The following is a 19,929-nucleotide window of genomic DNA, read 5'->3' on the forward strand; positions in this document are numbered from 1 at the left end:
CACGGAGGAGGGGGGGGGGAGGAGAGGGAGATGCTCCATTTGGCCCTGCTGGGATGTCCTGATTCAAGCAGGATAGTCTGAACCGTGGGTGCAAAAGGACGACATGAGCTGCTGCCCGAACACCAAAGCTCTTTGACATGGTAGTTCCCACGTGTTGCCCTGACCAAGAAGCTCTCGCCAGCTTTTCCCCAAGGGCTTTGGCAGGTCAAAAGCAATGAGTCACTCCCCATTAGGGCACACCTGTGGGGAGAGAGGTGGGGGTGGTGGTTCCCCCTCCCCCCTTCGGCGAAGGAGGTGCCATCGGTGACTCAGTATGTCCTTTGCAAGAAAAGATAACTGGCTGCTGCTCCACAAAAGTCACTTTTCTTGAAAGGAAAGGATTTAAAAGAGCATGAATTTAACAGCATAACAGAGTCGGGAGGTATCTTAGAGGTCATCTAGTCCAACCCCCTGCCCCTTCTTCAAAATCTCCAGTGATGGAGCAGCCACAATGTCTGTAGGCAAGCAGATAAATGAGTGCAGTTTAATTAATTTATGATGGGCATAGATGGGAGAAGAGGCACGCATTGGGCCATAGGCTGCCTTTTTCTTGGCCATTTCTTTGCAGGCGGTCTTCGTTGAGTGACTGCACCTGGGAGGGGCAATTCTGCCATCAACTAAAGCAGTCGCTAAGTGAAACCAGCTTACAATCTTCCTTCAGCTTTCTTTGCTTCGCCAACCTGCTGAGGTCACAAGTGATGAGAACTGATCGCTATGTTAACGGTTGCTAAATGAAGCCGTTGCTAAATGAGGACTACCTCTCAGCAGCTGGGGAGTTCTGGGATTTGAAGTCCACATATCTTCAAGGGGCCAAGGCTGGGAGGCACCTGTGTCCTGGTTTGGCCTCCTTCGTGCATTAGAAGGACATTGAACCGTTTTCCCGTCTTCCTGTTCAGCAGGTGTCCACAACGGGCCCCCATCCTGTTTACTTCTCTTGGGAAGGAAATGAAAAACTCTTAAGGCGACTGATTTCTCCCCACATGACAGGCCCAAACTTTGCAGATCGAGCAGGTTAGAGGTGACCTCAATGGCTCGCCTAATGAGAAAGGAATCGATACTAATTCCGTAGGGCACTTCAAATACAAAAATGAAAGTATAAGCTACAGGGTTAGGCACATTAGGTGTCACCTGCCTTTCTCCTTTGCCTGTTTTCTTGGCCCAATGCAACCCCCAGTTTTTCTGAGTGTCTCCCAGTTTATTTCCACTCTTCTGCTTGGTGGGTATTGGCAAACGGAAAGAAAGAAATTAGTTGAAGAGAACGCTTGTGGCTAAACCCTAGGAGAAAAAGAGAGGAAAAAAATGATTATGGACTCTGGAACCTTGTAAAATTCTCTGTATGCGGAACAGGGCAACTGCACCATCAATTCACCTACCGCTAGCACAGTTCGGGCTGTATGAATCCTCCCTATCCAGAGGCAGTCTATCCCCCACAAAATTAGACAATGTAAAATTCTTTTTTTACATTGCAGAACAGGGCATTTGCACAATAAATATACCCACCCCAGTTACTGTTTGGACTGCATGAATCTGCCATATCCAGAGGCAGTCTACCTCTGAATGCCAGTTCAGAGGAATGCCAAAAATAAGAGTAATTAGAAAGTGCCCAGAATGGGTTGCCCATTTTATGAAACACGAAAGCTGCCTCTTTTGCATGATCCCTGCTCTTCTTGCCTCATCCAGAGCCCAAGGTGGGGCTGTTTTTTAAAATTATTATTATTATAGCATGGGGTCTCCAAACTTGGCAAATTTAAGACTTGTGGACTCTGACTCCCAGAATTCCCCAGCCAGCTTAGCTGAAGTTGAAGTCCACAAGTCTTAAAACTTGCCAAGATTGGAGAGCATTAGAGGGCTTGTGTCAAAAGGCTCCAAGGCAGGTGTGCCATTGTTTGATCTGCTTTGATGACAACCTCAAAGAAATCACTCATATTTCAGAAGATGCTGCGAACTCCTCAGCTAATAGCAACTGGCACCGTGCAAACGTCAGCCGCATTCGACAAGGCTGCCTTTGTATTTGTGTGTGTGTGTGTGTATGTGTATGTGTACTACTTGTAAAGGAGAAATATTAATAAGTCATGTTGCCTCCCCATCCCCAGTTCTCCTTGACTTTGGGCACAGGAGGCTACAAATGTACTTCTTCAAGGTTGGGAGGAGAGAGAAAGAGAAAGAAAGGAAGGAAGGAAGGAAGGAAGGAAGGAAGGAAGGAAGGAAAGAATGAGAGAGAGAGAAAGAAAGAAAGAATGAGAGAGAGAGAAAGAAAGAAAGAATGAGAGAGAGAAAGGAAGGAAGGAAAGAAAAGAAAAGAAAGAAAGAGAGAGAGAGAGAGAGAGAGAGAAAAGGAAGGAAGGAAGGAAAGAAAGAAAGAGATACGAATGCTACTGAAGTTCAAGAAGTCACAGGCTATACTAGTGACCCAGAATTAGATCTGAAGCCTTAGCAAAGTGGTTTGTGTTGACTTCAAACTGCTACCACTGTTCCTTTGATCTGAAGTCCCCTCGAGGCCAAAGTCAAGATGCTTTGATAGGTCAGCTGGCTCTACTGAGATGAAAGAGGGTCATTCTTTTCCAGATATTCCTATTAAAAAGCGAATAGGCCAGAAAGTCAACTCTCTGGAAGAAATGAGAAGATACAAGCTCCAGCTCTCAACTTCATAATAATCTTCAATGGCCATTGAAGATTCGTCTTCAATGGGTCTGCTAAATAGCTGGATAGATTCAATTTCATTGATGAATGTTCATTCATATGGACTTTAAGAAGGATGAATAAGCTAGAGGTCTTGTGTCCCCACAGACTTCCCGAAAAGATTGAAATCCATTGACATTCTCAATGCCACTTTAGCTACCAAGGAAGTGGAGCATCATAGACCAACATCCCCCCCCCCAGATATGGACTCCAAAAACCATCAGGAACAGCATCACTGATTTTGTCCAGCTTCCTTCAAAACTGCTGTCCAAGATGGCAACTTGTAACTTTGTGCTGCAGAAAACAATCCCATAATTTTCTTTAATCGCTACCACCTATTTAATTCAGTGGGGAAAAATATAATTCTAAAGTGTGGACTTTGCTCCTGCAACCCTCCAAAGGTGGATTTAATCCCTCTCTCGGTTTCTACAATGCCCTGAGTCATAGCCAAACCAATTGCCTGGATTGCCACAACATGCTAGGCTAGAAAAAACAAAATGAAAGAAAGATTGGTAGTGATGTCCCATCTTAGTTTATTTTGCAGGTCTAACTGTTAGGCCTTTCACTAACCTGATTAACGTGTTGTGTGAACACAGCCTGTGAATAGTGGAGATTTTCCATTTTCTCCCTCCCCCCTCCCCAATAATTATTTTTATTTTTTTTAACATTCTGAGAAACACACTTTCTGAACAAAACAAAAACCCCAATGTACGCCGAATAAAACAGTTTTACCATGTCCGATTCTTGGTATCTGATTTATACCTTTATAATCCAACCTGGATTGGAAATGAAATTGCCAGGGAAGTATTACCTGTTGGGTTTTTGCGCTTGGGGCTCTTCTAAAAAGGAAGAACTGATAAACCTTGTTTAGTCAGAGAGAGAAACAGACCAGATAATTTCTGAGAAGGATATTTTCTGAACTGCCAGAAAACACTTATTTTCTTGGGGTTGCAACTCCTCCATGGTTTCGAAAAAGGCAAAGCGCCACCGGGAGCATCAGAGAAGAGTGTGGGTCATATTGTTGATTTGTACAAACAGCAGACCTCCCGGGGCTCAGTTGACTGGAAATGGCTTTGTATTCTTGATGCCAATCTCAGGTTCTCATAATTCTGCCCATGTTAAATGGAAATATTGTGGACCGCATGAATCAGAGGCTCCCCTGGCAGGTGTGGAGAAACAAGAAATCCGAGCAAGAAATGCTGGGGTTGGACTGGGTGGGAAGAAACCCGGTGAAGAATAATCTCCTAAAACCCCTCAGAGCCAAGAAAAGTGATAATTTGTCCTTGCAAGTTATTGTCTTCTGCCTCTGTGATATAAAATATTGCTTTCTTTCCTGTTGAGAAGAAAAGATGACTTTCCCAGGTGGTTAGAAAAAGGCAATATTTGAAAACACGCCGCTTTTCAGAGAAGGTGGGGGCAGCCCTGGAGAATCAATTTTAGAAGTTCAAAGGCTCATCTAGATCAGGGGTCTCCAAACTTGGGCCCTTTAAGACCTGTGGACTTCAACTCCCAGAATTCCCCTACGAGCAAAATCCGGAGAGTTGAAGTCCACAGCTCTTAAAGGGCCCAAATTTGGACACCCCTGATCTAGAGGGGCAGCAACGGGTGGACTTCAGGACCCTGGACAGTGACCCCACAGCAACTGCCAAGCTTTTGAAAGAAGCCTTTAGATAACTTTCTAACACTCCATCCGGTCAACTAAGGGACATTTTTTTTTTAAAAAAATGGTTGGAATTATGGAAAATGAATTAGAGGACTGCATCTTTGGATGGTTTGGGATCCGTGTCGTGTAATCTGAGGGGCAAAGATAACTCATCAGTTCAGGTGAGAGGTCAGAGAAGGTAGCCTTCAAGGATGGACCAAGGAAGACCCCTGGACTCAATAACCAGCTCCTTCTCCACTGCTTGAGCTCCTTTTTTGAGGACCTCTGATCTCAAGTGAGCCAAACATGACTCCTCCAACAAGTCCCTGGGTTGAATTTTATGGGTATTTAGGGACACGAGCTTCTTTGAAGGCCTGTTCTGGTTCCTTCCAGAACCTTCTGTAGTCCTGTTTCCATTCTGTTTATACAGCACCCCAAAAACCCTTCCCACCCAGATCTTCTCCGACTATCGATGGCACCGACTCATGGACGAGAGCAAATGTTTCCCGATGCCAGCTATGCTCAGAGGAGCTGGTTATTTTTCACACACACACACACACAAACACAAACACAGACATGCACACAAACACAGTGATGTATCCACAATCCAAGCCATTACGGATAGAATCGTAATCAATGGTTTAATTCGTACCCAAAGGAATAACAGTTCTCCCTGGTGGTTATTGCTGCTGCTAACTATTGTTCTTTGCACGGTGTTTATGGATTGGGCAGGGGGGAATCCTGTGGGTGGCTTTTATAATTAGCTCATAAACCACTTTCCCTGTTTGAATTGCCTGAACAAAACAAAGCTCCGGGGTCTAAACTGTTGGATGGGGAGAATTAATTTTCCATCAATTCTCACCCCAGGTCTAAGGGCTCCAGTTATTTCTTCTCCTGACTGTGTTCCTTCATTTCTGCCCTCCCAGCTGCCTACTTCCCACACTGGCCGTGTGTCTTATTTGCTTGACGGGGTGCACGTAAATATTGCTCTTTCTCTACCGGTGTTCCTGTTTTCAGTCCTTCCCCACCCTTCCCAGATGCATGCAAACACAAAACTTTGGGGCCAACAAAGGATGCTTAACATCGCCTCCGCCTGGGGAAAGGTTCATGAAAGGGGTGCAGAAAATTTCCCTGCTCCCCAAAACTTGCAAAGAAGCTTATGTGGAGCTTCTGGAGAAGGCCTGGTTGCAGCTGCAGGGCCCTCTGGCGCTCCGTAGTGGCAGGAGAGGGAAGTGGTTACAGCACTTGGTGCCTCTTCACTCTCTGCAGTGATGCCATCTGATTGGACAGAGCTGGAAGGGACCTTGGAGGTCTTCTAGTCCAGCCCCTTGCTCAGGCAGGACAGCCTATACCATTCTGGACAAATGTCTGTCCTATCTCTTCTTGAAGACCTCAAGACCTCCAGTGTTGGAGCGCTCATGATTTCTGGTGGCAAGCTGTTCCACTGGTTAATTGACCTCACTGTTAGGAAGTTTCTCCTTAATTCCAGGTTGCTTCTCTCTTTGATTAGTTTCCATCTGTCGCTTCTTGTCCTAACTTCTGGTGCTTTGAAAAATAAGTGGACCCTCTCTTCTTTGGCGCAGCCCCTCAAATATTGGAAGACTGCTATCCTGTCGTTTATTTTCCTCCCCCCCCCCCACACGGGGGCTTGGAGTAAACATAGAGACGTTCATATATTCCTCCAGTTCATTTTGCTGGAATCTCTTGCTTTCTGAAGCAGATGCTTTAACTTTAACTTTTATTTGATTTCTAGACCGCCCCTCTCCCGCCCCTCTGCGGGAATAGTGGCCTGCTTTTGGGCTTCTTTCTCATCATCACCCCTTATCTCAAGGTTCTGAAGAAACTGAAGAAGTTGGATCTCTTCCGGTGAATGAGCAAACGTCACTCTGCTTCCTTGGCAGCCTTCACAAGAACTGTGCTTACTCAAACTCACACTCATGACTGATGGGAGGATGAATTTCCATCTTAAAGACCCCTTAAAGCAGGGGAGTCCGACTTTAACAACTTTAAGACTTCTGGACTACAACTCTCAGGTGCTGGCTGGGGAATTCTGGGAGTGGCAAGTCCGCAGGTTTTTAAGTTGCCGAGGTTGGACGTCCCTGCCTTAAAGAAACTTTTGTCTATCTCGCTCCTGGTCGGCTCTCTCCTGATGCAATCCCATTTCACAGAGCGACATGCAATAGATCCTCTCGATCATGGCTTAAAGATTAACTTTGTTCTCCACTGCTGCCCATTCAGAGGCATCCTTTCCCCAAAGGCAGGGCGAGAGACTCCGTTCATTGCTATGGCAAGAAGGAGAGGGTAGTGCCAAGGCACTCAGGCTTTCTGGAACTTGCCAAGATATGAGAGCTGGAGCTGTTTGGGGGTTCCTGTTCTTGCTCACATAACAATGGGGAGATGCGGAAGGGAACTCCTGCAAGGTTGTGTCAGTGTGTGTATTTTGGAAATGGATTGGAGCAGGTGATGCATTTGCAGGGAACACTATGTGGGTGTTTTTATCTTGCAAAAATAAGGTAATTGGGCAACAGCTGGCAGCTTTGCATGATAGATTTGCTAAGAATTCAGTGAACACATTTGCAAATAGTGCCTTTAGCTGTAAATGACAAACATCAGAATTCGATCACATATTTGTTTAAAAGATTCCCCCCCCCCCAACAATTTATTATTTTTTATAAGCAACTTTTGGAGCAAGGTCTGCCTGCCTCACTGTCTCCTTTTCTCTATTTGCCCCCTCCCCCTTTAAATGGAAGACCCCAACCCAGCTCGGAGCGAGCTTTCTCATTTCTTCCGGGGATTTTTCTTGTTCTTCCCATGCCTCTCCTGGCTTGAAAACGGGGCCGTGGATGGAGTCCTTCTCATCTCGGCCAAGAATTCGGACGGAGTGAGGACCAAGGGATGCTTCATCGGAAGAAAAGAGGGGACCGAGGCTGCAGCCACTCGCCTCCCACCCAAGCCCCCTCCCTGAGCTCCATTCAGACCGCGGAGCCTCCCTTCCCCTCCTCGTTTCTTCGACAGAACGACTCGCTCTCTCTAGGAGGCTTCCCCCCCCCCAATCTGGCGCCCCAACGGCGGGACTATAAACTCCTATCCGCCGGGTTTGTGGGCCACGGAGGGTGGACGTGTAAGGCAGAGAAGGCTGCCTTAACTGAGCGCCCGTCCGGCTCCTTTCGCCGCCTCTCCGCGGTGCCAAAAGATCGCCAAAATGTGGCCAACTTTGGAGGCGCCCGCAGCTCTTTCTGGGGGAGAGGATTGGGTTGGGGTGAGAAAGAGCGTGCCCATAACTCTCCCCAACCGACCCAGCTGTCTTCCCATCCAGCTCCCCAGAAAGAGTCCCAACGGATGGCGTCGGGTCGGCCCCCGCAGCCGCCTGCGTCCCTGCCCGCACTCGGAGAGCCCATAGCCTGAGGGCGCACCAGCAGAGCTCCGCGTTCGCGTCTGGCCAGCTAGCTCTGAGCCCCGAGCTGGGCAGGCAGGGAGGCAAGCGGCGCAAGCCGGCCCCCACCAGCTGGCTTGCGCCGCCTCCAAGGGGGCGGCGGCTCTGTGGCCGCTATAAAGGCAGGCGAGGCGCCTCGGCAGGGCAGAGTCGAACTGACCCGCCTGCCTTGAGCGAATCTCCTCCTGCAACTTCTCACCCGGTTCTTAGCGGGCTCCTTCGTTGCTGCTCCGATCCTCCCGATGCGCCTGGCAGAGATGATCAAGAAAATGGGTCCCAGCGAGGCGGAGTTGAACATCCCACCCAAGAACTGCTACCGGATGGTGGTGCTGGGCTCGTCCAAGGTGGGCAAAACGGCCATCGTCTCCCGCTTCCTCAGTGGCCGCTTCGAGGACCAGTACACGCCCACCATCGAGGACTTCCACCGCAAGCTCTACAGCATCCGCGGGGAGGTCTACCAGCTGGACATCCTGGACACGTCGGGAAACCATCCCTTCCCGGCCATGCGGCGCCTCTCCATCCTCACCGGTGAGACGTGTGTGTGTGTGTGTGTGTGTGTGTGTGTGTGTGTGTGTCTGCGCGGGGAGGTCTGGAGGCAGTCCGGGGAAGGGTCTGCCCTTTGGGTTCTGCTCTGCGAACCAGTCGGAACAGGACTGAGAGAGAGAGAGATACAGAGAGGGGAAGAGAGAAAGAGTGAGAAAGAGAGTGAAAGACGGAAAGAGAGAAAGAGATGGAAATAGGGAGAGAAAGAAAGGCACAGAGAGAAAGAAAGAGAGAGAGAGAGAGAGAGAGAGAGAGAGAGATGGAAAGAGAGAGAGAAAGAACAGAAGCGGGGAAATAGAAAGAAAGGAAATCAGCGTTTCTCAACCTTGGCAACTTTAAGATGCCTGGACTTCAACTCTCAGAATTGTGGTGTTTGGCTATGCGCAGCTCCTACAACATTTGTAGGAGGGATTGTTTTTCTTGAGTGCCTCTCCCCCGCCTCCCCTTCTGTCCCGAAGATGGGCGCCAATGAAGGAGCGTTCCCCTCTCCCGCTCCCTTCGCCTCTGGCGATTCCTCCACCCGTAGCCTTTTGCAAGCGGGCGCCCACGGGCTCCTCTCTGCCACATCGCGGGGTTCGCAACTTCTGCCTAGCTCCCAAAGCCGCCTGGTTGCAGCCAGGGACGGGAAGAGGGGAGAAGGCGAATCTATGCACTATGGATAAAAAAATAAAAGATAGCCCCCCAATGTTGATTAATTCACTCCGGGATATTTCCCCGCTTCTGTTCTGTGCTCCGTTTCTCTTTGAAGCGGTTGCCGCTTGAACCCCTCACCCTGGCCAGTTTCATGGGGAAGCTCCCGCAGACACGTCCCCTTAAGGTCAAGTCAAGACTTCATAAATCTGAGCTTTCAGTCCCGGTTTTACAACCCAGCGATAAGGAGTTTCATGGAAGCGCCTTTGGCTGCTGCAATCTGATTATTCTGGAGTTGTAAAGAAAAGGAAAACAAAAGGCAGAAACCCGGAGCTGATAAGCAAAGGACAAGCCTCTTTATGGATGCCCATCCCGGCTCTTCTAGCTGGGATAAAGCCCCCAAAACCTATTTCTTTAGGGCTACTGCAGCAATCTAGAGGGAACGCCGCATTTCTGATCTGAACTGAGCTTTCTGGCTAATGCTTCAAAAGCGCATGAAAAGGGTGAGGAGAGCGAAAGAAACCAGCATTGGCAAGAAAGTTGCATTTAGTTCAGAAATATGCATTGCATTCATCTCCTTGATTGCTCTTCTTTCCCTAGCCTTGCATGCCTCCAATAGTGAAGTTTTGAAACTTGGCGCCTAACCTTCTCCCTTTCTGCTCCTTCTCCTGCAGGAGATGTCTTTATCCTCGTCTTCAGCCTGGACAACCGCGACTCCTTTGAGGAAGTCCAGCGTCTGAAGCAGCAGATCCTGGAAACCAAGTCTTGCCTCAAAAACAAGACCAAGGAGAACATTGAGGTTCCTCTGGTCATCTGCGGGAACAAAGGTGACCGGGACTTCTACCGGGAGGTTGAATCCCGAGAGATCGAGCAGCTGCTGGGCCAGGACTCCAAAAAGTGTCCCTATTTTGAGATCTCCGCCAAGAAGAACAGCAGCCTGGATGAGATGTTCCAGGCACTCTTCACCATGGCCAAGCTGCCCAACGAAATGAGCCCAGATTTGCACCGCAAAGTCTCCGTGCAGTATTGTGACCTTCTGCATAAGAAGACCCTCAAGGGGAAAAAGCTCCTGAAGGACTCCTCTGGAGACGGGACTGGGGAAGCCTACGGCATCGTGGCCCCCTTTGCTCGCCGGCCCAGCGTCCACAGCGACCTCATGTACATCCGGGAGAAGGCCATCCGAGGCAGTCAGGCCAAGGACAAAGAACGCTGTGTGATCAGCTAAGGCTTCCCTCTCTGGCCTTCGGACCTTCTCGACCAAGAAGGGGCAAAGAGGTTCTTTGGTATCCAAACTCTGCCAGCCCATCTGGGGGGCATGCAAGCCTCGGGCTGGGCCTGTGGGACACAGGGGCCTCCTCAGCTCTCCATGGGGAGCTTTCTGCCATCGGCTCCCCAAGATTATTTTCCTCTCAGCAAGAGTTGGAGCTGAGACTTGAGCTGAGCCTGGAGAAAGGACATTGCAGACTCCGTGGTGGGAAGGAGACCACTCAAGTCTACGCCTGTGGTCAGAAAGACTGGGGGGAAAGGGAGGGGGGATTTGGTGAATGGGCAGCTGAACTCCCCAACTTTCTCATGGCTGTCTGTGATGCTTTTTGTGTGCTGCCTCTGAGCGTGTTGAAAAGTTTCATTTGCTGCTGCTGAAAATTATCCACGGCTTCTCCTCTTCCCCTTCACCCCGCATTTTGCGGGAGCACAGAAGGAGGGGAGACGGCAGGGAAGCTGTTGGAAAAGTGAACCTGTTTACACCCCTCCCCCTTTTTTTCCGGGACGTTGTTGACAAACAAACAAACCGACCGACAACCACATTGCATTAAAGCCAACAGGCACTTTACACACACATGTAGAACGATCCGGTTGATTGTCAAGATGGACATTTTGCTTTGACAATGTTTGACACTGGTTCTTTGTTATATTGGGGGTTTTCTATGAAATAAAACTTTTGAAAAGAAAAAAAACTTTGGGGTTGACTTCTTTGGTGGGGTGAGGGACATGTGGGGGGGGGCTATATATCTGTTGGACAGCGTTGAGTTTTGGGGTCCAACGACACAGCAATTTTCCTGAGGTTTCCACCAGCAACTGTGACTGGGGTCTTGAAAATGCCCAGTTGAAGCTGGAGATACGACGAAGATGGGATCCATAGTGTTGAAGTAGGGTTGTGGAGATCCACATTCAAATCCACCCTTAGCCTGGGGGATCATGGACCAACCTTTTATTCAGCCTGGCCAAATTGACCAAGGTGTAGTTGTTGAGATAAAAGTCCCCACAAAGGCCAAGGAAGACCTCTTGAAAGACACATATGAGACCACGACTTCCAAACTTGGCAACTGGAAGTTGTGTGGACTTCAACTCCCAGAATTTCCCACCAGCAGGAATCATGTGAAAAGGTTCCTCTGCGTTTTTTTTCTAATGTTTTTTATTAGATAAACATCAAAAACATTGGACAAAGTGCGACATTTCTGGCATAATCATTTCCATAGAGTGTTTTGATCTTACAGCAATAAGAGTTTATATCCGTTACACAGGCATGTATAGTCAGTCAAATTACCTGCCCATTAATCCCTTCTTTTACCTGATTACTAACCATACAAACACATATCCGATTCCTACCTATCACACAATCTTAATGCCATATTTTCCAATTCTTTACTTATCTTGTTTTTCTGTCCCCGCCTTTCCCCCTCGTTTCTAACCATCCGTACCGTTTGTCCCAGATTTTGTGGTATTCTGTCCTTGTCTTTGAGCTCTAGAGTCAGTCTTTCCATTTCTGCGCAGATCAGTATCTTCTTTATTATTTTTTGTTCCAGGGGGAATCTTTGTTTTTCCAGTTTTGTGCAAAGACCAATCTTGATGCAGTTAAAATATGCAACATTAAATATAATCCACCTTTGCCATATTTTTCTTTCGTGATCCCTAATAGAAATAATTCTGGTCTCAACTCCATCCTTTGATTTAGCATCTCTTCCAAATACTTTCTTTTCTGGCCCCAAAAAAGCTCTTGCTCTCAGGCACTTCCTCCACTTATAGTAAAAGGTTCCTAGCGCAACATTGCATTTCCAACATTGTGGTGATGATTTTTTGTTAATTTTAGCTAATCTTGTGGATGGGGTGTGCCACCTACAAAACACTCTGTGTTTCTCTTACACAAGAGTAGTCTTCTCAGCAAATGGCCCACTTTTCAAGCAGATCACAGTTCCACCAGTCTTTATAATATGTTCCTTCTTAAAAGGCTTGAGTAATTTGATTGTTTTCAATATACCTGCTGGGTTTGAAGGGCAGCGTCCTCTTTTCCCATGCAAACAACTTTCAGACCCTGCTAAGACCCCCTGCAAAGCGCTGGGGGACCAGGGCTCAAATCCCACTTCTGCCTTACAGACTTGCCTTTCCTCACCAGATTGTTGCAAGGGGAGAAAATAGCAGAGTGTCTGCTTTTGAGAAAAGAGGCTATATACGCAGAGATTATACCTGCCCTCCTGGTGTCTGTCCTTAGGTTTCCAAGCTGTGAATGCCAATGGGATAAACAAACACCTGCATTTGTAATAAAGGCCTTGGAGACAATTTGCAGTTATTTCAACTATTAATAATAAAAAGGTAGAGGTTGGTGGGATCTTAAAACATCTGATGAAATTCAGAGAAGAGAGATGAAGTCATTGGAAGCATGGAAAATGAAGTTAAATAAAAGGGAGGTGAGATCATTATTCCCTTCTCACTTTCCATGCGTCTCCTCTGGCATCAGTCTTCCACACAGCCGTAAATACTAAGGGCATGATGCCCGCCTCATGTGCCCAGTGGAAATTTCCCAGTCATCGCGAAGTCAACATGGCTGCCCTCTCGGCCAAGTAGCATTAAATATAACAAGGGTGAATGGCAGGAATCCAGACCTTGCTGACCCCTTCCGTGTGCTCAGCCCAACCCTTTCCATAAACTTTCCTTTATCGCACTCCTGGTCTGGAGAACAATAAACTTTCATCTTACGAGATGCTGGGAGGAGGCCAAGACACTGGATTCACATACCTGAAGCTGGGCAAGAAGGAAGAGAAAGAAAGAAAGAAAGAAAAGAAAGAAAGAAAAGAAAGAAATTAGACTCTCAGATTTAAAAAAGTGGATCATGGGAACACTATTTTTTTCCTTGTTGTAATTGCTCAAGGAAAGCCAACATTTTGGGTCAAGCTATGCCACACTCAGGGTCAGCCCACCTGAAGTCTTACGTATCCTGAAAACAGTCTGTTATGGTGATGCTCCAGGAATGGAAAGAAAGAAAGAAGAAAGAAAGAAAGAAAGAAAGAAAGAAAGAAAGAAAGAAAGAAAGAAAGAAAGAAAGAAAGAAAGAAAGAAAGAAAGAAAGAAGGGATTCACTGACTAGCATGTGGGGGAAATTTAAGATGGATAGATGTCAGTTCCTAGAATTGCTGGTTGGGAATCCTGAGAGTTGAGGTTCAGCCGTTTTAAAGCCCCCAAATTAAAAAAGTGTCTGAACTGCATCCAATTCTTTGAAATTGCAAGTTATTTTATTAATGATTTTCACAGACTAGAAATAACTTTAATTACAGAAGCCATCACGTCGCTCAATGTCGCCTTAATTAATAGTAACCGTCCTAGGGTACCAGGGGAAAAAAAGAGGTGTGGGGAATCAACATTCTTACACCTAACAAAGAAAGAAGAAAAACAGAGAAAAACAAATAACTTGATTTTTTTAAAAAAAAGAAACCGAACATGGTTAAGGATCAGGATTGAAAGAATGGTGAGCAAGAAGCTTAAAATAATCCCAGCTCAGCCCTTAAACAGCCAAGAGATCGGATTTCTATCTTTTCATCCTATTGGAAGTTGAGACGATGCTGTGATGTTTAAAGAGGGCTATTTTGGAAGCAAAAAGGCTCCACAGCTGGCAAACCTGACAAAGAACGATGTAAGTAAAATAAACCAAGAGTGTAAAGACATGGCAGGCCACGTCAGTGTGTGTGTTTGTGTGTGCACACAGGCAACCCCAGAATATTAATAGAATCCCCCCATCATCTCTCCCTCCCCCTCCAAATTTTGTTTAGCAAAGCCATTAAGGAAGCAAGGAGTGTTTGCTCCCAACAAGCAACATAAAAATAATCGTAGGGAGATTCACACATGGATAAATGAAGACCTTCTCCATCAATGACACTTTCCTTGGAAACGGATGATTTGACGTCATATAAATTTAATAAAATTCAGACATAAGTCACGCGGCGTTTTTTTAAAAGTTGGTGAAGATTTTAAATGTTACTTCCATTTTCTACTTTGCTGCGTTAAGAAAAATTATTTCCTGGGGAGCTGAAAAACGGGATTCAAAGACCCTCCCAGCATTTTAAGCCTGCGCTGCCCCTTCTATTTCAAACGTGGTCCCTTTAAGAGGCGTGGACTTCAACTCCCAGAATTCCCCAGCCCCAGTCAGAATTCTGGGAGTTGAAGTCCAAGCCTCTTAAAGGGACCACGTCTTGCAAACGTTGCTTCAGATGAACTGTCCTGTTCGCAGAGGGATCGAGGAGGTCTCCTTTACTCCTTGGGGATTTCAAACATGCACAGAGTTTTATATTTCTGCAGGAGTCTGTTCTTGGTTTTCACTTGTTCTCGGAGATTCTGCAGCTGCTGCTGTTGCTGTTCAGGGCTCAGGCTGATGCCTGGCATGCTTTTGATCAGCTTGTGGGTCTCCACAAACTTAGTCCTCAGCTCGTTCAGCAACTGGTGGACCTCCTGGCTGTCTTTATTCATGCTACAACAAAGAAATGGGAAGCAGAATTAAAATATATTCCTTCGGTTAAACCACCAACATTATTCATACACAAGGAAGGCAGGAACAGGGAACCGGGCCACCCTCCGATCTTTGAAAAATAATTTTTAATTAAAATGTCTTTTCTAAAAATGTTTTTTTAAAGAAGCAAGCCCTTGGCCGCACGCTTACATTTAAAAAAAAGTAATAACAGTCCTCTATTTAGCATCCTGGATTTTAATTCTCTTTTCCTTTGATTTCTTTCCCTTTTATTCCGTGCAAGTCACTTCAAACAGGACTTTATTTATTAATTAATTATCTGTTTATTCAATTGATTGGCTGCAAGGCAAACTTTGCTATCCTTGGTGCTCTTGGAATATGACTTTCATCGAAGAACCCTATTTTAATCATTTTCCAAATTGGAAGGTTTAGAAATTCCACTTTTTTGCCCTTCCCCCCAGCCCCAAAAACCCCAATTCTCTGAATCAAGGCACCCCATTATTCCTATTCCCCCCCAGGCCCCTCCCCACCTGTGTTGATGGCCCAAGAAATCATGGAGAGATGGGCGGTTAGGAAGTATGAAATATAAATAAAGATACCTTGGGGAGGAAGGCAGAGAGAGAGAGAGAGTTGCTAACTGCAGAAATAAATATCATGTTTTTGAAAGCAAAAGAATTGTGTCCCTGTGCTAGAAGCAACTCCCACGTCGTTGGAAGAAAGCCTTATATTTGGGATTTTCCATTAGCAGCTGGCTGGCCACCAAAGGTTAGAGACTAAATAGGCTTTTGCAAAACAGGCAGGAGAAAACCAAAATATTTATTCTGTGTCTCTTGGGAAGGAATAGCCCAAAAATGATTCCTTCTGCAAAGGCAGGTGTGAAGATCCAGATTTAGAAAAAAAAAACCTCAGAATAACTTTATTGTCACTTTGAAGGAACACTAATCAGCCAACATCAAAATGAAATTTTGTGGCATGCAGCTCTCAAGGGGTCACCACTTCCCATATACACTACATAAACATGACAAAATAAATAAATAAATAAATAGGTAAAGCAACAGGTTTCCCTCGCACATATGTGCTAGTCGTTCCTGACTCTAGGGGGCACTGCTCATCTCCATTTCAAAGCCGAAGAGCCAGCGCTGTCCGAAGACGTCTCTGTGGTCATGTGGCCGGCATGACTAAACGATGAAGGCGCACAGAACGCTGTTATTTTCCCACCAAAGGTGGTTCCTATTTTTCTACTTGCATTTTGTATCTGCTTTCGAATTGCTAGGTTGGCAGAAGCTGGGACGAGTAACAGGAGCTCACTCTGTTATGCGGTGCTAGGGATTCGAACCGCTGAACTGCCGACCTTTCTGACCGACAAGCTCAGCATCTTAGCCACTCAGCCACCATGTCCCTTATCTATAATAAATAAATAAATATGCATATACCCACATGCATTATATATTATTCCAAGCCTCAACGTTATAAAGTTATTCCAAGTCCAGACAGGCCTTCTCCGAAGGGACCCTCCTCATCCAGGGGTGCAATCGCCCCCCACCAGCATTTAGGGATGATATCAAAAACCCTCCCTCCCTTTGGAGCCTGGAGGGGTTCCGTCCCTCTTATTATTTATGCCTCGGGTTAGCATCTTTCTTAAATTCTGATTTACAGCTTGGGACGTTTTGGGGATACGGAGATGCTCTGCATCCGGTGGGGTCAGGCTGATCCACAGTCGGAGACTCCCCTCCCTCCCTTCCCAGAAGCCTCTAGTTGTGCAGATGTGGCAGGAACGGAGCCCGTCCAGCTGTGCACCAGGATGCTCCCCACCAGCTGAGCCAGAGATGCCAAGCTGGAGGAGCACCAGATTCAAATCCTGCACGGTGTGGGGGGGGGGGAGCACCAATCTTGCTGGAGATCCTCATCCGAAGTTTGAAATCGGGGGTGGCCCCCTTCCCGGGATGCCTGGGAGATTTCCCAACCTCTCCCCCCTCCGAGATAGACTGCTCCTGTCCCCGGAGGCTCATTTACCATTTGATAATGTCGCGCACCAGGGGCAGGAACGAATAGTCCTCCAGGCCCAGGCCGGGCGGGGCGGCGGGGGCGGCGGGCTGCGCCTGGGGCGGCAGGAACTTGGGCTCGGGCGCGGCGCAGGGCTGGGGCGCGGGGATGGGCGCGGGGGCGGCGGGCAGCGGCTCTCCCGGGGCCGGGGGGTTCCCCGAGGGTTGGGCTCCGCCGGGGGGCGGCTGGGGCGGCGGGCCCGGGTCTTCCAGGGCTGCCCGCGGACCTCCGCCCGCCGCGGCTCCCGGGGTGGCCATGCGCGCCTTTGCGCCCGGCGGGGGGCTTTGCTCCGGAGAAGCCCCGCGATGGACGCTCGGCCCGGAGCCCGGCCCGGTCCCTCCCCCGCGAGGCTGCCGCGGTCGCAGCAAATGCACGCAGGGCTCTGCGTTGCAAGAGGGCGAGGCTGCAGCGCCTCCTCCCTCCTTCCCTCCGCGGCCCTTTTGCGCGTCAGTCCCGGGCAGCTCCTCCTCCTCCGGCGGCTCCCCTGCGCCGCCTGGGCTGCAGCGGCTGGATGGGGAGCTGTCCAAGGGCTCGTAGGTTTTTTTCCCCCTTCCTCTTTCCCTTCTTTTTCTCCTTCCCTTCCTCCTCCTTCCTCCTTTCCTCCTCCTCTTCCTTTTTTCCTCCTCTTCCTTTTTTCCTCCTCCTCCTCTTCCTTTTTTCCTCCTCCCTCTTTTCCTTCTCTTCCCCTTCCTCCCATCCTTTAAGTCACCATGTAAGGATTCAACTGCAAAAAGGTTGTGAGCCTAAATTTAGGGAGAAGAAGATTTCATCCTTCCAGGGAAGAGAACTGATTGCTATTTAATCACAGTGTAGGATCCCTGGGACTTTTTTTTTAATTAATCAGAAAAATGATTTATTGGAGCAGGGGACTCATTTATCCCCCCCCCCCAAAAAAAGCCTGGTTACTTCGGCAACAGAAGAAAACAAAAATAACACTCCATTTCTTGTAGGTCAGATTGCAATAATCCGTCCACAGAAAAATGACTCGCAGGAAAGCTGCTTCGCAAATTGTTTTAAGTAAATATTAATAAACAGGTGCTATTTATATCTAAACCAACTCTGGGATGAGTGTCTGAGCTCGGCGGATGCTACTAAAAATAACTAATGTAATCAACGGTTTCCAGGAAAAAAAGAAAAGAAAGAGAGAAAAAGAAAAGAAAAAAGAGAGAAAGAAGGAAGAAAGGAAAGAAAGAAAAAGAAAGAAAGAAAAGAAAGAAAGAAAGAAAGAAAGAAAAGAAAGAAAGAAAGAAAGAAAGAAAGAAAGAAAGAAAGAAAGAAAGAAAGAAAGAAAGAAAAAGAAAGAAAGAGCAGCTCCCAGAATTCCCCGGACATTTGTCCTTGCTGTACTTGCCCAACCCAAGGAATCTATTTACTTAAGACCCCCCACCCAAAGGGAAAAACAGTGCAAACTTTCTTGCCCCTTCCTTGCCTAACTTCACTACAACAGCAGCTTCAGGCTCCTTAAAATAGGCCATTAAAAAAAGAATAAAACAAACAGGATTTCCTTCCAAATAACTCCTGATCATATGTTTCAGATGACCACACAATAAACCAGACTGAGAACTGCATCTATTAAGACTGCAACTAAAACCCCCAATATGAGCATTGAGAGGCATTGGAAGCAGGCGGAAGAAGGCGAGAATCAACACTTGTATATGTCGTGTATATGTCTTGGTACATGTTTTGTTATATGTATGTCGATATATTTATTTCCTATGTTTTGTTGTACGCCGCCCCGAGTCCTTCGGGAGAGGGTGCGGCTAAGAAATAAATATTTATTATTATTATTATTAACACACACAAACACAAACACACACACACAGCCTCCAGTGGTGAAGTAAGGAGGGATAAACGGTCCCTCAGACTGTTGTGGGCTGGACTATAGTTTGAACAAAAACATGAACAAATTTCTATGAACATTGCACATCTCTTCATTTGTAGTGCAAAAAAAAACAAGAAATAATGCAATATTTAAAATGAAGAACAATTTTAACCAACATAAATATACTACTACTTCAATGGGAAGTGTGGGCCTGCTTATTTGGGATTACAGGGCTAAAGGTTTTTTAAGCTTGGAGGAGAATTCACAAACTGATTGGCTTTTTGCTACCTTTTGCAGGTCCAATTTAGTGGATATACTTTATATATGGGAAGAATCAAAGCAGTGGGTGAATTCTCCTTCAGGCCTTAGACTGCGGTTGCATTTGAATTAGTGTTAGCCAACTTCATCTGATTTTGAGAAAGCTAGGACAGACTCACTCATTCACTTTTAAAGTGCTACTTTAAAAGCAGCCCCTTCCATACTCACCCACCATCCCTGGATCACATGGCTGTGAGAAACATCTGAAAGGCTGTTTTTAAACTGTTTTTAAAGCTTTTTAAAGCCTTTTAAGGCACTACTTTACAAGCTGATAGCTGCTTTGCAAGCTGGCACCACCCCCTCTCCTACTCACCCACCAACCCTGAATCACATGACTGTGAAAAACATCTGAAAGTCTGTTTTTAAAGTCTTTTAAAGACTTTTAATGACATTTAAAGACTTTTAATGGCTCACATGGCTGTGAAAAACGTGAAAGGCTGTTTTTAAAGACTTTTAAAGACTTTTAAAGCAGTTCTTTACAAGCTGGCAGCTGCTTTTCATCCCATCACTCCACAGACTGGATAGTTTGCATTGGCGGGCTGTAGTTTGAGGATGCCTACTTTAAGGGAACATAGTTTCCAATTGTCCACAAGGGTGGACCTCTTCATCCTTTAGTTCCTTAGCCAATTCTGACTGTGTCCCCCCTCCCCCCCATTACACCAATAGATATAATGCCACGTGTGTGCTAATACGGAAGGTGAGAAGGGTGGCCCAGAATGGGCTAAAGGATGAAGAGGTCCACCCTTGAGGACTATTGGAAACTATTCCCTTAAAGCAATGTTTGTCAAACTTGCCAAGTTGAAGACAAGTGGACACTCTGGGGAATTCTGGGAGTTGAAGTGTACGAGGCTTAGAATTGCCACTTTGAGGGACCCCTCTTCTACCCCAAACAGCCTGTTAATGTATCAGCCTTTCTGAACATTCTCGGGAATTGAGGCTCCCAAAGCTGATTTCCCAACTGCAGGTCCTGGAGAGGCAGGCTTGACTCCAGTCAAACTTTGCTCTGCTGTGCGAACCTCTTGAGATACGGCCTCCTCCAGACTGCCTTG

General features: G+C 46.9%; 2 protein-coding genes across 3 annotated transcripts; one reads left to right on the plus strand and one right to left on the minus strand.

Annotated features, from left to right (window-relative positions):
• The first annotated feature begins 7,951 nt into the window (after positions 1–7,951).
• On the plus strand, positions 7,952–10,921 carry RASD1 (ras related dexamethasone induced 1). Its single transcript, XM_081965647.1, has 2 exons — positions 7,952–8,321; positions 9,641–10,921. Exons 1-2 carry the CDS (start codon positions 8,036–8,038, stop codon positions 10,189–10,191), a joined length of 837 nt encoding a protein of 278 aa, XP_081821773.1. The 5' UTR covers positions 7,952–8,035; the 3' UTR covers positions 10,192–10,921.
• A 2,528-nt stretch (positions 10,922–13,449) lies between these two features.
• Positions 13,450–17,125, minus strand: MED9 (mediator complex subunit 9). Of its 2 annotated transcripts, XR_014176404.1 has the most exons (3): positions 16,711–17,125; positions 14,423–14,700; positions 13,450–14,315 (listed from the first exon to the last, which is right to left on the minus strand). XR_014176404.1 is itself a non-coding variant. In XM_081965312.1 (2 exons), the coding sequence occupies exons 1-2, from the start codon at positions 16,995–16,997 to the stop codon at positions 14,484–14,486; spliced, it is 504 nt and encodes a 167-aa protein (XP_081821438.1). In that variant the 5' UTR covers positions 16,998–17,124; the 3' UTR covers positions 13,450–14,483. The 2 variants fall into 2 exon arrangements, 1 of the variants encoding a protein (XP_081821438.1); XM_081965312.1 differs by having other exon boundaries at positions 13,450–14,700; positions 16,711–17,124.
• Positions 17,126–19,929: the final 2,804 nt, after the last annotated feature.

This window comes from Natrix helvetica (assembly GCF_964273705.1).
Source record: "Natrix helvetica genome assembly, chromosome: 13".
Classification (NCBI taxonomy): Eukaryota; Metazoa; Chordata; class Lepidosauria; order Squamata; family Natricidae; genus Natrix; species Natrix helvetica.